The 14,671-nt window shown below is 49.9% G+C and overlaps 1 protein-coding gene across 1 annotated transcript in view; it reads right to left on the reverse strand.

The window, feature by feature from the left end:
* LOC135548778 (actin-binding LIM protein 3-like) overlaps positions 1-14,671 on the reverse strand; it is a 148,103-nt gene that overhangs the window by 63,295 nt on the left and 70,137 nt on the right. Inside the window, exons 3-4 of the mRNA XM_064978685.1 lie at positions 13,121-13,304; positions 1,978-2,090 (exon numbers count right to left, since the gene is read on the reverse strand). Coding sequence (XP_064834757.1) covers positions 1,978-2,090; positions 13,121-13,304 — 297 coding nt within the window. The remainder of the gene's footprint in view (positions 1-1,977; positions 2,091-13,120; positions 13,305-14,671) is intronic.

The following is a 14,671-nucleotide window of genomic DNA, read 5'->3' on the forward strand; positions in this document are numbered from 1 at the left end:
TCCTTTACACTCCACAAACATCTTGAGTTCGGTCATGCCTGTACATTTTTCACACTCCAGTCTCAGGTCACAACGGACACACCCAGGGCTCCTCAGTCCTCATTTGATGTGACTCTGTTGCCTGCTGTACGGGCTGTTTGGTTAACAGGCGTTTCTCACCACTCAGTGCTGTTTGTCAGGGCTACTCTGCCTGGCACATCCACACCCATACTGAGCGTTTAACACTCTGGCTGTTCTCAGATAAAACCGGATCTTCCAGTTAATAACCATAGGGAAATGGCTTTGCTGGACAGGCGGGCCGTATTTCCACCTGGTGACACATGGACAGGGCAGCCATCTGGACAGGGCAAGGTGGCCAACACAACACCACTCCCTCAGGGCAGGTAGGCACTGTACCAGTCCGCCTGGATCCTGGGAGACTCAGTTCAAATACCTTATATTGCCAGTCAAACTAAGGCAGACATTATCATCTATTTTAGGTCATAACCGTGGGATATTGTGTGACAATTTCATTTATTCATGTCTTATAGATAGCCGTTAAAACAAAAGACACTAGATGCCGAGCAGGGAAGTTGTTTCGTAATCAAAGCTCCCATTCATTTAGGTCATTTATTTTTTTATTTAACCTTTATTTAACTAGCCAAGTCCGTTAAGAACAAATTCTTATTCACAACAGCACGTCTGCCTGGTCGCACTGTGACTGGAGCTGGAGCTATATCAAAGCATGTGTCTGTTGCCAGGTAGATTGATAGCAGTCATTTGCAGATGAGAGATATTATTGATTGATGTGATATCAAGCCCGTCACCCGCTCAGCCCTGTAGTGTATTACTGCTACTGTACCCCCCCCTCTCTGCACTCCATGTACTTAATCAGGTGTCCGATGCACATCATGAAATCTCTACACACAACTCAATGAAGATTTAATGGGACTGTAGTAGTGCATTAACATGATTAACAACCGTATGCACTGGTTATATGATGGGTGGGGGGGTCCTACTGTATGTTGAGATCTGGTGGGGGGTCCTACTGTATGTTGAGATCTGGTGGGGGGTCCTACTGTATGTTGAGATCTAGTGGGGGGGGGGTCCTACTGTATGTTGAGATCTGGTGGGGGTCCTACTGTATGTTGAGATCTGGTGGGGGGGGGGTCCTACTGTATGTTGAGATCTGGTGGGGGTCCTACTGTATGTTGAGATCTAGTGGGGGGGGTCCTACTGTATGTTGAGATCTGATGGGGGGGGGTCCTACTGTATGTTGAGATCTAGTGGGGGGGGGTCCTACTGTATGTTGAGTCGAGATCTGGTGGGGGGTCCTACTGTATGTTGAGATCTGGTGGGGGGGGTCCTACTGTATGTTGAGATCTGGTGGGGGAGGTCCTACTGTATGTTGAGATCTGGTGGGGGGGGTCCTACTGTATGTTGAGATCTGGTGGGGGGGTCCTACTGTATGTTGAGATCTGTTGGGGGGGGGTCCTACTGTATGTTGAGATCTGGTGGGGGGTCCTACTGTATGTTGAGTTGAGATCTGGTGGGGGGTCCTACTGTATGTTGAGATCTGGTGGGGGGTCCTACTGTATGTTGAGATCTGGTGGGGGGGGTCCTACTGTATGTTGAGATCTGGTGGGGAGGTCCTACTGTATGTTGAGTTGAGATCTGGTGGGGGGGTCCTACTGTATGTTGAGATCTGGTGGGGGGGGTCCTACTGTATGTTGAGATCTGGTGGGGGGGGTCCTACTGTATGTTGAGATCTGGTCTTTGCATCTCCTGTATGTGCTTTTGTTGCAGATTAATCTACAGATGCTACTATTGCATCAGAAATGCATGAGGTCATCATCAGGATATAGTGATTCCACTGAGAGGTGCGGTGTGCTGGAGCCTTGTCCTATGGGACCATTGCTGTGCTGTATGACACTGAACGTGTTAAGTCCAGCTGAGGGCCCTGTGTTATGAGAAGGTTATTCTGATATGGAGACTTACGGCTAGGTCCGTGGATCTTGACCGGCTCGCTGCTGACCAGCGAATGAGAGCACTGCTGACAGACACACTTCTTCCCACAGAAGGTCACCCTATCTCCGATAGGGAAAGGCTTTCTGGGAGACAAGACAAAAGAAGACATCAGACATGTATTCTGCTGAACCTGTAACATCATACAGCCCGTAGGCTGTGTAATGACAGCTAGGCAATATTATTTCACACAACTGCACATTTTGTGTTTGGTAATTTTTCATAATGTACTTGTTTTGGTGGTCCAATTATAATACATTTAGTAAATTCTTCCTTAAAAAAACACTCAAAATAAATCCATGAGAAAATCCTGCAGTAGGCTTGTGTCCTTTACAGGGGGGGCCATATTTGCTTTTGTTCAACAATGACAGTGAAATCCAGGGTTCTGCCGGAGGACAGCAGAGACGACTACAGCCCAGCAGTGGTACCGTTCTATACAGCCATTCTGGAAGTGTTCGCTAATGTATCACTAACTAACTAGCCAACACTGAACAGCTGAGCACTGAGACTAATGATGCTTTGATGTGACTGAAGAAGATTAGACGTGATTATTCCCACATGCATTTGGGATTCTATTGTTTAGAAAAGGTTTCTAAAAATAAAATAAAAAACCTTTGAGCAGAGGGCGCTTCATTTGGTCAAGGAGGAAGAGAAAAGGCATCAAAGGCAAGACATCCGTTCTAATCGCATTCATACTGATTAGAAGGTCACTCTCCATGGAGACACACACACAGACACGCTCGCACATGAAAGAGCGAGGACGGAGCCCCTTTCCAAAATATTCATCAAAACAAACATCTTTAGCCAGTGGATAAAGTAAGTCATGCAACATTTAAAAGCAGAGAAAATACATTATTCCGTTAGAGGATCTGCAATTAAATATGATAATCTGCCAAACTTTCTTATCCTTTCGAGAAGGCATGGACCCAGCTAATTTCATAACTCATTAAACGAACCCAAATAAGAATTGATATCATTATTTGCACTTGTATTTTCTTTACTTTATGTTTGTTTGTTTATTTTTCTGATATTAGTGTGGGGCTCTGTTAGAGCATGGGGGTATGAGTGGGGCTCTGTTAGAGCATCGGGGTAGGAGTGGGGCTCTGTTAGAGCATGGGGGATGGGGTGGGGCTCTGTTGAAGCATGGGGGTATGAGTGGGGCTCTGTTAGAGCATGGGGGATGGGGTGGGGCTCTGTTAGAGAATGGGGGTTGGGGTGGGGCTCTGTTGAAACATGGGGATAGGGGTGGAGCTCTGTTGGAGCATGGGGGTTAGGGTGGGGCTCTGAAGAATGGGGGTTGGGGTGGGGCTCTGTTGAAGCATGGGGGGTTGGGGTGGGGCTCTGTTGAAGCATGGGGGGTTTGGGTGGGGCTCTGAAGTATGGGGGTTGGGGTGGGGCTCTGTTAGAGAATGGGGGTTGGGGTGGGGCTCTGTTGAAGCATGGGGATAGGGGTGGAGCTCTGTTGGACCATGGGGGTTAGGGTGGGGCTCTGAAGAATGGGGGGTTGGGGTGGGGCTCTGTTGAAGCATGGGGGGTGTGGGTGGGGCTCTGAAGTATGGGGGGTTGGGGTGGGGCTTTGTTGAACAATGGGGGGATAGTGTGGGGCACTGTTGAAGCATGGGGTAGGAGTGGGGCTCTGTTGAAGCATGGGGGGTAGGGGTGGGGCTCTGTGAGAACATGGGGGGTTGGGGTGCGGCTCTGTTGAAGCATGGGGGTAGGGGTGGAGCTCTGTTGAAGAATGGGGTAGGGGTGGAGCTTTGTTGAAGCATGGGGGTTGGGGTGGGGCTCTGTTGAACAATGGGGTTTGGGGTGGGGCTCTGAAGTATGGGGGGTTGGGGTGAGGCTCTGTTGAAGCATGGGGGTTGGGGTGGGGCTGTGTTGGAGCATGGGGGCTTGGGGTGGGGCTCTGTTGGGGGGTTGGGGTGGGGCTCAGTTGAAGCATGGGGGTAGGGGTGGGGCTCAGTTGAAGCATGGGGGTAGTGGTGGGGCTCAGTTGAAGCATGGGGGTAGTGGTGGGGCTCAGTTGAAGCATGGGGGTAGTGGTGGGGCTCAGTTGAAGCATGGGGGTAGTGGTGGGGCTCAGTTGAAGCATGGGGGTAGTGGTGGGGCTCAGTTGAAGCATGGGGGTAGTGGTGGGGCTCAGTTGAAGCATGGGGGTAGTGGTGGGGCTCAGTTGAAGCATGGGGGTAGTGGTGGGGCTCAGTTGAAGCATGGGGGTAGTGGTGGGGCTCAGTTGAAGCATGGGGGTAGTGGTGGGGCTCAGTTGAAGCATGGGGGTAGTGGTGGGGCTATGTTGAAGCATGGGGGGTTGGGGTGGGGCTTTGTTGGAGCATGGGGGGTTGGGGTGGGGCTCTGTTAAAGCATGGGATTGGGGTGGGGCTCTGTTGGAGCATGGGGAGTTGGGGTGGGGTTCTGTTGAAGCATGGGGGTAGGAGTGGGGCTCTGTTGAAGCATGGGGTTAGGGGTAGAGCTTTGTTGGAGCATGGGGGTAAGAAGGGGGCTCTGTTGAAGAATTGGTGGGGCTCTGTTGGGGGTTAGGGTGGGGCTCTGTTGAAGCATGGGAGGTTAGGGTGGGGCTCTGATGAAGAATGGGGGGTTGGTGGGGCTCTGTTGGGGGTCAGGATGGGGCTCTGTCGAAGCATAAGGGGTTAGGGTGGGGCTCTGTTGGGGGGTTTGGGTGGAGCTCTGAAGTATGCAGTTGGGGTGTGGATCTGTTGGAACATGGAGGGTTGGGTTGGGGCTGTGTTGGAGCATGGGGGGTTGGGGTAGGGGTCTGTGGGAGCATGGAAGGTTGGGGTGGGGCTCTGTTGGAGCATGGGGGGTTGGGGTGGGGCTTTGTTGAAACATGGGGGGTTGGGGATCAGTTGAGAATGGGGGTTGGGGTGGGGCTTTGTTGAAACATGGAGGGTTGGGGTTCAGTTGAGAATGGGGGTTGGGGTGGGGCTTTGTTGAAACATGGGGGGGGGTTGTGGTTCAGTTGAGAATGGGGGTTGGGGTGGGGTTATGTTGAAGCATGGGGGTAGGGGTGGGGCTCTTCTGAAGCATGGGGGGTAGGGGTGGAGCTCTGGTGGAGCATGGGGGTTAGTATGGGGCTCTGTTGAAGCATGGGGTTTGGGTTGGAGCTGTGTTGGAGTATGGGGGTTGGAGTAGGGGTCTGTTGGAGCATAGGGGTCTGAGGTGGGGCTCTGTTGAAGCATTGGGGGTTGGGGCTCTGTTGGAGCATGGAGGGTTGCGGTGGGCCTTTGTTGAAGCATGGGGGTTGAGGTGGGTCTTTGTTGGAGCATGGGGGGTTGAGGTGGGGCCCTGTTGGAGCATGGGGGTTGGGTGGGGCTTTGTTGAAGCATGGGGGTGGGGCTGATTTGAAGCATGGGGGTGGGGTTGGGGCTATGTTGAAGCATGGAGGGTTTGGCTGCGGGCTCTGTTGGAGCATGGGGGTTTGGGGTGGGGCTCAGTTGAAGCATGGGGTAGTGGTGGGGCTCAGTTGAAGCATGGGGGGTTGGTGGGGCTCTGTTGGGGGTTAGGGTGGGGCTCTGTTGAAGCATGGGAGGTTAGGGTGGGGCTCTGATGAAGAATGGGGGATTGGTGGGGCTCTGTTGGGGTCAGGATGCGGCTCTGTCGAAGCATAAGGGGTTAGGGTGGGGCTCTGTTGGGGGGTTTGGGTGGAGCTCTGAAGTATGGAGTTGGGATCTGTTGAAACATGGAGGGTTGGGTTGGGGCTGTGTTGGAGCATGGGGGGTTGAGGTGGGTCTTTGTTGGAGCATGGGGGGTTGAGGTGGGGCTTTGTTGAAGCATGGGGCCTGGGGCTCATTTGAAGCATGGGGGTGGGGTTGGGGCTATGTTGAAGCATGGAGGGTTGGGGTGGGGCTCTGTTGGAGCATGGGGGGTTTGGGGCGGGAATTTTTTTAATCATGAGGGGTTGGGGCTCATTTGAAGGATGGGGGGTTGGGGCTCTGTTGAAGCATGGCGGGTTGGGGCTCAGTTGAATCATGGGGGTTGGGTAAGGCCTATGTTGAAGCATGGGGGGTTGAGGTGGGTCTTTGTTGGAGCATGGGGGTTGAGGTGGGGCCCTGTTGGAGCATGGGGGTTGGGTGGGGCTATATTGAAGCATGGGGGGTAGGGGTGGGGCTATGTTGAAGCATGGGGGTTGGGGTGGGGCTTTGTTGGAGCATGGGGGTTGGGGTGGGGCTCTGTTAATGCATGGGTTTGGGGTGGGGCTCTGTTGGAGCGGGGTTCTGTTGAAGCATGGGGGTAGGAGTGGGGCTCTGTTGAAGCATGGGGTTAGGGGTAGAGCTTTGTTGGAGCATGGGGGTTAGAGTGGGGCTCTGTTGAAGAATGGGGGGTTGGTGGGGCTCTGGTGGGGGTTAGGGTGGGGCTCTGTTGAAGCATGGGAGGTTAGGGTGGGGCTCTGATGAAGAATGGGGGATTGGTGGGGCTCTGTTGGGGGTCAGGATGCGGCTCTGTCGGAGCATAAGGGGTTAGGGTGGGGCTCTGTTGGGGGGTTTGGGTGGAGCTCTGAAGTATGGAGTTGTTGGGTTGGGTGGGGCTGTGTTGGAGCATGGGGGTTTGGGTTGGGGCTGTGTTGGAGCATGGGGGGTTGAGGTGGGTCTTTGTTGGAGCATGGGGGGTTGGGTGGGGCTTTGTTGAAGCATGGGGCCTGGGGCTCATTTGAAGCATGGGGGTGGGGTGGGGCTCTGTTGGAGCATGGGGGGTTTGGGGTGGGAATGTTTTTAATCATGAGGGGTTGGGGCTCATTTGAAGGATGGGGGGTTGGGGCTCTGTTGAAGCATGGCGGGTTGGGGCTCTGTTGAAGCATGCAGGGTTGGGGTGGGGCTCTGTTGAAGCATGGGGGGTTGGGGCTCAGTTGAATCATGGGGGTTGGGTAAGGCCTATGTTGAAGCATGGGGGGTTGAGGTGGGTCTTTGTTGGAGCATGGGGGGTTGAGGTGGGGCCCTGTTGGAGCATGGGGGGTTGGGTGGGGCTATGTTGAAGCATGGGGGGTAGGGGTGGGGCTATGTTGAAGCATGGGGGGTTGGGGTGGGGCTTTGTTGGAGCATGGGGGGTTGGGGTGGGGCTCTGTTAATGCATGGGTTTGGGGTGGGGCTCTGTTGGAGCATGGGGAGTTGGGGTGGGGTTCTGTTGAAGCATGGGGGTAGGAGTGGGGCTCTGTTGAAGCATGGGGTTAGGGGTAGAGCTTTGTTGGAGCATGGGGGTTAGAGTGGGGCTCTGTTGAAGAATGGGGGGTTGGTGGGGCTCTGTTGGGGGTTAGGGTGGGGCTCTGTTGAAGCATGGGAGGTTAGGGTGGGGCTCTGATGAAGAATGGGGGATTGGTGGGGCTCTGTTGGGGGTCAGGATGCGGCTCTGTCGAAGCATAAGGGGTTAGGGTGGGGCTCTGTTGGGGGGTTTGGGTGGAGCTCTGAAGTATGGAGTTGGGGTTGGGATATGTTGAAACATGGAGGGTTGGGTTGGGGCTGTGTTGGAGCATGGGGGGTTGAGGTGGGTCTTTGTTGGAGCATGGGGGGTTGGGTGGGGCTTTGTTGAAGCATGGGGCCTGGGGCTCATTTGAAGCATGGGGGTGGGGTTGGGGCTATGTTGAAGCATGGAGGGTTGGGGTGGGGCTCTGTTGGAGCATGGGGGGTTTGGGGTGGGAATTTTTTTAATCATGAGGGGTTGGGGCTCATTTGAAGGATGGGGGATTGGGGCTCTGTTGAAGCATGGCGGGTTGGGGCTCTGTTGAAGCATGCAGGGTTGGGGTGGGGCTCTGTTGAAGCATGGGGGGTTGGGGCTCAGTTGAATCATGGGGGTTGGGTAAGGCCTATGTTGAAGCATGGGGGGTTAGGGTGGGGCTTTTTTGGAGAGTGGGGGGTTGGGGTGGGGCTCTGATGAAGAATGGGTGGTTGGTGAGTCTCTGTTGGGGGGTTAGGGTGGGGCTCTGTTGAAGCATGGGGTGTTAGGGTGGGGCTCTGTTGGGGGGTTTGGGTGGGGCTCTGAAGTATGGGGTTGGGCTCTGTTGGAGCATGGGGGGTTGGGGTAGGGGTCTGTAGGAGCATGGGGGTTGGGGTGGGGCTTCGTTGAAACATGGGGGGTTGGGGTTCAGTTGAAGCATGGGGGTTGAGGTGGGTCATTGTGGAAGCATAGGGGGTTGGGGTGGGGCCCTGTTGGAGCATGGGGGGTTGGGGTGGGGTTGATGCGGTAGGGGATCTTATATCTACCTGTTTGTATGTATAATCTTTAAAATGAGAAATAAAGGGCCTCCCGAGAGGTGCAGTGGTCTAAGGCACTGCATCACAGTGCTTGAGGCATCACTACAGACCCGGTTCCGATCCCAAACTATGTCGCAGCCTCGTCCGGGACAGGCGATTGTTTGGCCGGCCGGGATGTCCTTGTCCCATTCCTCTCAAGCGACTCCTTGTGGCAGGCCAGGTGCATGCATGCTGAATTTGGTCACCAGGTGTACGGTGCTTCCTCTGACACATTGGGGAGGCTGGCTTCTGGGTTAAGCGAGCAGTGTGTCATGAAGCAGTGCGGCTTAGCAGGATCGTGTTTTGGGAGGACGCATGGCTCTCGATCTTTGCCTTTCACGAGTCTGTACGTTGAGTTTCAGCGATGGGACAAGACTGTAACTACCATTTTGAAATCAGGACATTTTTTAAAATAAAAAATGTTTTATATAAATAACATTTAAAAAACGTCCATTTGCACATTTCTCTATCACCGTGAAAAGGTATGACAAACTCTTTCAAATGTAGGCCTGTTCAAACCGTAGCAACCTAAATTGAAGATTTATGTAAATGTAATAGGTTGTGAGACAGTGACACAACTAGCCTATATAAACAGTATCGCTATTTAGACAACCTGCAAAGAAAGGCGCCAAGACAAATGATTCTTAACAAAACAGAGAAAAGACACATGGAGATACTAAAGCAGACAGGATGGGTATTTAGGGCTACAACTCAAAAGGCAAATCCCAACCTCTGCTCTGCATTCATTATACGCACGCGCGCACACACACACACACACACACACACACACACACACACACACACACACACACACACACACACACACACACACACACACACACACACACACACACACACACACACACACACACACACACACACACACACACACACAATCTCTTTGGTGTGTTGTGTGCTGACAGGGTGGCCCTGTGGGCTTCAGTGGTAATATCCGGTGACAGGGAGGCTCACAGAGATATCCACCCTCCCTAGAGTCATGATGGGCCATTGGATAGATCCTGTATCCAGCCACACGGCAGCCAGGCATGCAGGGGAATATGCGTCACACCCGCTTGGCCACAGCAGCTAAACTGGGCCAGCAGAGGTGATCTTCATGCTGCACACTGAAACAAACATACCGGGTTCGTCCCAAATGGTGTCCTATTCCCTAGATAGTGCACTACTTGTGACCAGGGCCCATTTGGGATGCAGACGCTGTTTCAAACATGCTGAGGATGATGCAGTGTGCTATGAACGACAGACAATACTATCCAATGTACTTGCGTAAACAACGCATCCTACTCCCTGCATAGTGAGGTTTGGGAGAAGTGGGGATGATCTGTGGTTGATGATGAGTGTTTTACGTGTAGTGACTGCTGACTGCATGAGCGGAATGCCAGCTCCGCTGCCGCCACCGAAAGCTAAGAGTCAGCATCTCTAGCAGGCAGAGCTATTAGGGCAATTTTTGGTAAAGATTCATGACCCTTAAACATGGACTACTCAGTAACATCATTCAATATCATTTACTGGTTCACTAGCCAACTGACGGTGGTATATTCCCTATCACCATGCATATCACTGTCAAGCATGTGCCCAAATTACATCTCATAACACCATTCAGTATCAGGTCAGCATGTAATAGCATGAACTACAGATTGCAAACATCGCAAAACACATTCATTAACATACACACACATCTGTGCACCATGGGACATACACGCACAGCCATGTAAGCAGTAGTGCTCTCAGCCTATCAGGGCACTAGGTGGGGAGGTTACTGTGGGTCAGACTCTAAAACCCACCCCAGCCCTGGTGCCACCTGCTACGGCCACCTGCCACCGTGTGTGACCCCCTGCCTGCCCAGACCACCTGGGCATTCCATAGTACAACACAGCATGCCACCTATACCAACCAACCAGACCCAGGTATGCCTTGGCACACCACACAGAGAGTCTAGATCAGAGAGAGACATGACAGTTGAGAGTGTGGGTGTTTGAACAATAACAAAACAAATAATATAATAAATTAAATAAAAATGAATAAAATGGCTTAGAGGAAACGATTCAGGTCAAAATTCCAGCGGAGCTGGGGTAGTAGGTCAACTTGTTTCAGTAGGGTATGTATGTGTGGGGGTGAGGGTGGTGCATGTGGCTTTGCTTTTATGTGGTCATTTGTGTTGTACAGTCGTGGCCAAAAGTTTTGAGAATGACACAAATATTCATTTTCACAAAGTCTGCTGCCTCAGTTTGTATGATGGCAATTTGCATATACTCCAGAATGTTATGAAGAATTGCAATTAATTGCAAAGTCCCTCTTTGCCATGCAAATGAACTGAATCCCCCCCAAAACATTTCCACTGCATTTCAGCCCTGCCACAAAAGGACCAGCTGACATAATGTCAGTGATTCTCTCGTTAACACAGGTGTGAGTGTTAACGAGGACAAGGCTGGAGATCACTCTGTCATGCTGATTGAGTTTGAATAACAGACTGAACGTTTCAAAAGGAGGGTGGTGCTTAGAATCATTGTTCTTCCTCTGTCAACCATGGATACCTGCAAGGAAACAAGTGCCGTCATCATTGATTTGCACAAAAAGGGCTTCACAGGCAAGGATATTGATGCCAGTAAGATTGATTTATCGGATCATCAAGAACTTCAAGGAGAGCGGTTCAATTGCTGTGAAGAAGGCTTCATAATGCCCAAGAAAGTCCAGCAAGCGCCAGGACCGTCTCCTAAAGTTAATTCAGCTGTGGGATCGGGTTACCACCAGTACAGAGCTTGCTCAGGAATGGCAGCAGGCAGGTGTGAGTACATCTGCACGCACAGTGAGGCGAAGTCTTTTGGAGGATGGCCTGGTGCCATGAAGGGCAGCAAAGAAGTCACCTTTCTCCTGGAAAAACATCGGGGACAGAATGATATTCTGCAAAGGGTACAGGGATTGGACTGCTGAGGACTGGGGTAAAGTCATTTTCTCTGATGAATCCCCTTTCCGATTTTTTGGGGCATCCGGAAAAACGCTTGTCCAGGGAAGACAAGATGAGCACTACCATGAGTCCTGTGTCATGCCAACAGTAAAGCATCCTGCGACCATTCATGTGTTGGGTTGCTTCTCAGCCAAGGGAGTGGGGTCACTCACACTTTTGCCTTAGAACACAGCCATGAATGGAACACATCCATGAAAGAATGGTACCAACACATCCTCCGAGAGAAACTTCTCCCAACCATCCAGAAACAGTTTGGTGATGAACAATGCCTTTTCCAGCATGATGGAGCACCTTGCCATAAGGCAAAAGTGATAACAAAGTGGCTCGGGGAACAAAACATCGATATTTTGGGTCCATGGGCAGGAAACTCCCCAGACCTTAATCCCATTTAGAACTTGTGGTCAATCCTCAAGAGGTGGGTAGACAAACAAAATCCACAAATTCTGACAAACTCCAAGCATTGATTATGCAAGAATGGGCGACCATTAGTCAGGATGTGGCCTAGAAGTTAATTGACAGCATGCCAGGGCGGATTGCAGAGGTCTTGAAAAAGAATGGTCAACACTGCAAATATTGACTCTTTGCATCAACTTCATGTAATTGTCAGTAAAGGCCTTGTAATTATACTTCAGTATTCCATAGTAACATATGACAAACATATCTAAAGACACTGAAGCAGCAAACTTTGTGGAAAATGATAAACCTTTTGGCCACGACTTGTACATCCGAACATATTTCTACTACCGTATGCCTGAACGGCCTCTCTCTCTCTGGCCCATGCTGCTGCAGTGTGTGTCTGGCCTCACTAACATCCTCCTGCTACTAAATATCCTGAGTCATCTCAACCAGCAGACCAATATAGAAGAAACCACAAAGTCGTCAAAAACCCTCTAAAGACTCTGAAACAATGACAGTGAACAACACAATCAGAGAGAGGGCTTTTGACATTGTAATACCCCCGAGGTCTTAGATTCCCAGCATGACAAGCAGAAACAAGAGGCTGCATGTCCCTTTCTCTCCTCTAAAGAACACGTCCCTCCTCACTGAACTGTTCCCTGTCTTGGAAGATCTGATGAAACATCTGATAATTTCTTTGTTTTCTGATTATGCTGATTTCTCTTCTTTATCAATTTTATTCAGCACTGATTATATGGCAGCATCCCCAATAAAACAAATTATTCACTACTTTCCTCCACTCGTTGCCTCCATGGTAAACTCAATAATTTAATCAACCATAATCCAGCACAACGTTGGCCTCCGATGTGCATCGAAGGGCCAGCAATGATCAATGTGGTGGATATACTCTACATTAACTCAGCAAAAAAAGAAACGTCCCTTTTTCAGGACCCTGTCTTTCAATGATAATTCGTAAACGTCCAAATAACTTCACAGATCTTCATTGTAAAGTGTTTAAACACTGTTTCCCATGCTTGTTCAATGAACCATAAACAATCAATGAACATGCACCTATGGAACGGTTGTTAGTTCTTGGCGCACCCATCCCTTTAGCGGGATCATTTTCGTCAACATCCGCTGAATTGCAGAGCGCCAAATTCAAATTAAATTACTAAAAATATAAATTTTTCATGAAATAAATATAGCAATATAGCAAAACACAGCTTAGCTTGTTGTTAATGCAGCTGGTGGCCACACCAGAAACTGACTGTTACTTTTGATTTCGACCCCCCCCCCCTTGTTCAGGGACAAATTATTCCATTTATTTTAGTCACATGTCTGTAGAACTTGTTCAGTTTATGTTTCAGTTGTTGAATCTTTTTATGTTCATACAAATATTTACACATGTTAAGTTTTCTGTAAATAAACGCAGTTAACAGTGAGAGGACATTTCTTTTTTTGCTGAGTTTGTGTGTGTGTGTTTCCGCACGGTACCTACCTGCACATGCTGCAGACAAAACACTTGGGGTGGTAGGTACGCCCCAGCGCCGAGACCACCTCCCCTGTGATGAAGTCTCCACAGCTGTCACACTTGGTACCGTAGAGGCGCTGGTAGTCCTCTGAACAGATGTACTCTCCTCCCTTCTGGAAGAAACCTGAACGAGCCAGGTCACAGCCACACACTGGAGACACACAGAGACACAGAAGTGAGATGTTAACAAAGACAAAAATGGTTAGAAGATTGATCAGGCTCTATATACACAATAGAGGAAAAAGGAAGAGCAAAATGCACAGTTAATCGGTAATCAAAAGCCTGGTAAACACTAAGTACAAATTTCCAATCAGTACAGAGTAAACTTGGCTAATAGCCTCCATTGCAAGTAGCATGAGCACACAACATGTTTGGACAAGCAGTGATCCTCATGCAATTGTACACTACAGTGCCTGATAAACAACTTGTTCTACAACGGGTTGCTCAAAACAAGCATTGTGATTGTTTGAGACGTGTTCGAAGCCATTCTGAAAAACCTATTTAGCACGGGTAGGCATATGACACAAAAATGGGCATCTTGTTTTCTCTGTGCTATCTGAATTGTAATTTAACGAACACACTAAGAACCTTAAAGATCCATCGGAGCGAGACATGACGAACCTGACATGGTTGCAAATGCTCCGGCCTTCTACCTGCATTCCAGGCAGGTGGTCTCCGCGGATGACAGTGTGGTACAGCCGAGAATCAGTCGGAGTTAACACACTGGGATCCAAGGTTTGTTGTACAAATAAGTCAGCCAGGTCACCCGAGATACAAGCTAGTATTCGACGTCCATCCATGTCTCAGGATGTAGGGAGATGACGTGGAAACGGGCCACTATGAGCAACAGAGTGTGCTGTTATCTTCAAGTAGGTTTCGGTTTTGCTTGGCGTTGTGGATGAGGATGGGGGATAGGTGTAAGCATCTGCCTCTGATCGTAAAGGCTGCAAGTTCAACATCAGCTATAGAAAGTTGTTTTGATAATTTAGTTTTAAGCCTATCCCAAACCTTAAACATTCAGAGTTAAAACTTTTTATGGATAGGGGGCAGTATTTTCACGTCTGGATGAAAAGCATGACCAAGGAAAACTGCCTGTTACTCAGGCCCAGAAGCTAGGATATGCATATAATTGGTAGACTTGGATAGAAAACACTCTAAAGTTTCGAAAACCGTTAAAATAATTTCTGTGAGTATAACAGAACTGATTTGGCAGGCAAGACCCCGAGGACAAATCATCCAGGGAAAAAAATAATGGAGGTCATAGTATTTCCCAATGGTTTTCATGGGAAGCTCTATTTAAAAGGAACTTGGTTGCAGTTCCTATTGCATCCACTAGATGTCAACAGTCTTTAGAAATTGGTTGATGTTATTATTTTAGGAAATTAAGAAGTATGGCTGTTCTTTTTAAGTGGCACTCCATGTGGACGCTGTTTGGTGCGCATGAACTGGAATGCGCTTCATGTTGTTTTTATCTGGTGTCGGAAACAGTTTATCCCGTCTTAAATTTGATAGATTATT

This window comes from Oncorhynchus masou, chromosome 11 (genome assembly GCF_036934945.1).
Source record: "Oncorhynchus masou masou isolate Uvic2021 chromosome 11, UVic_Omas_1.1, whole genome shotgun sequence".
Lineage (NCBI taxonomy): Eukaryota > Metazoa > Chordata > Actinopteri > Salmoniformes > Salmonidae > Oncorhynchus > Oncorhynchus masou.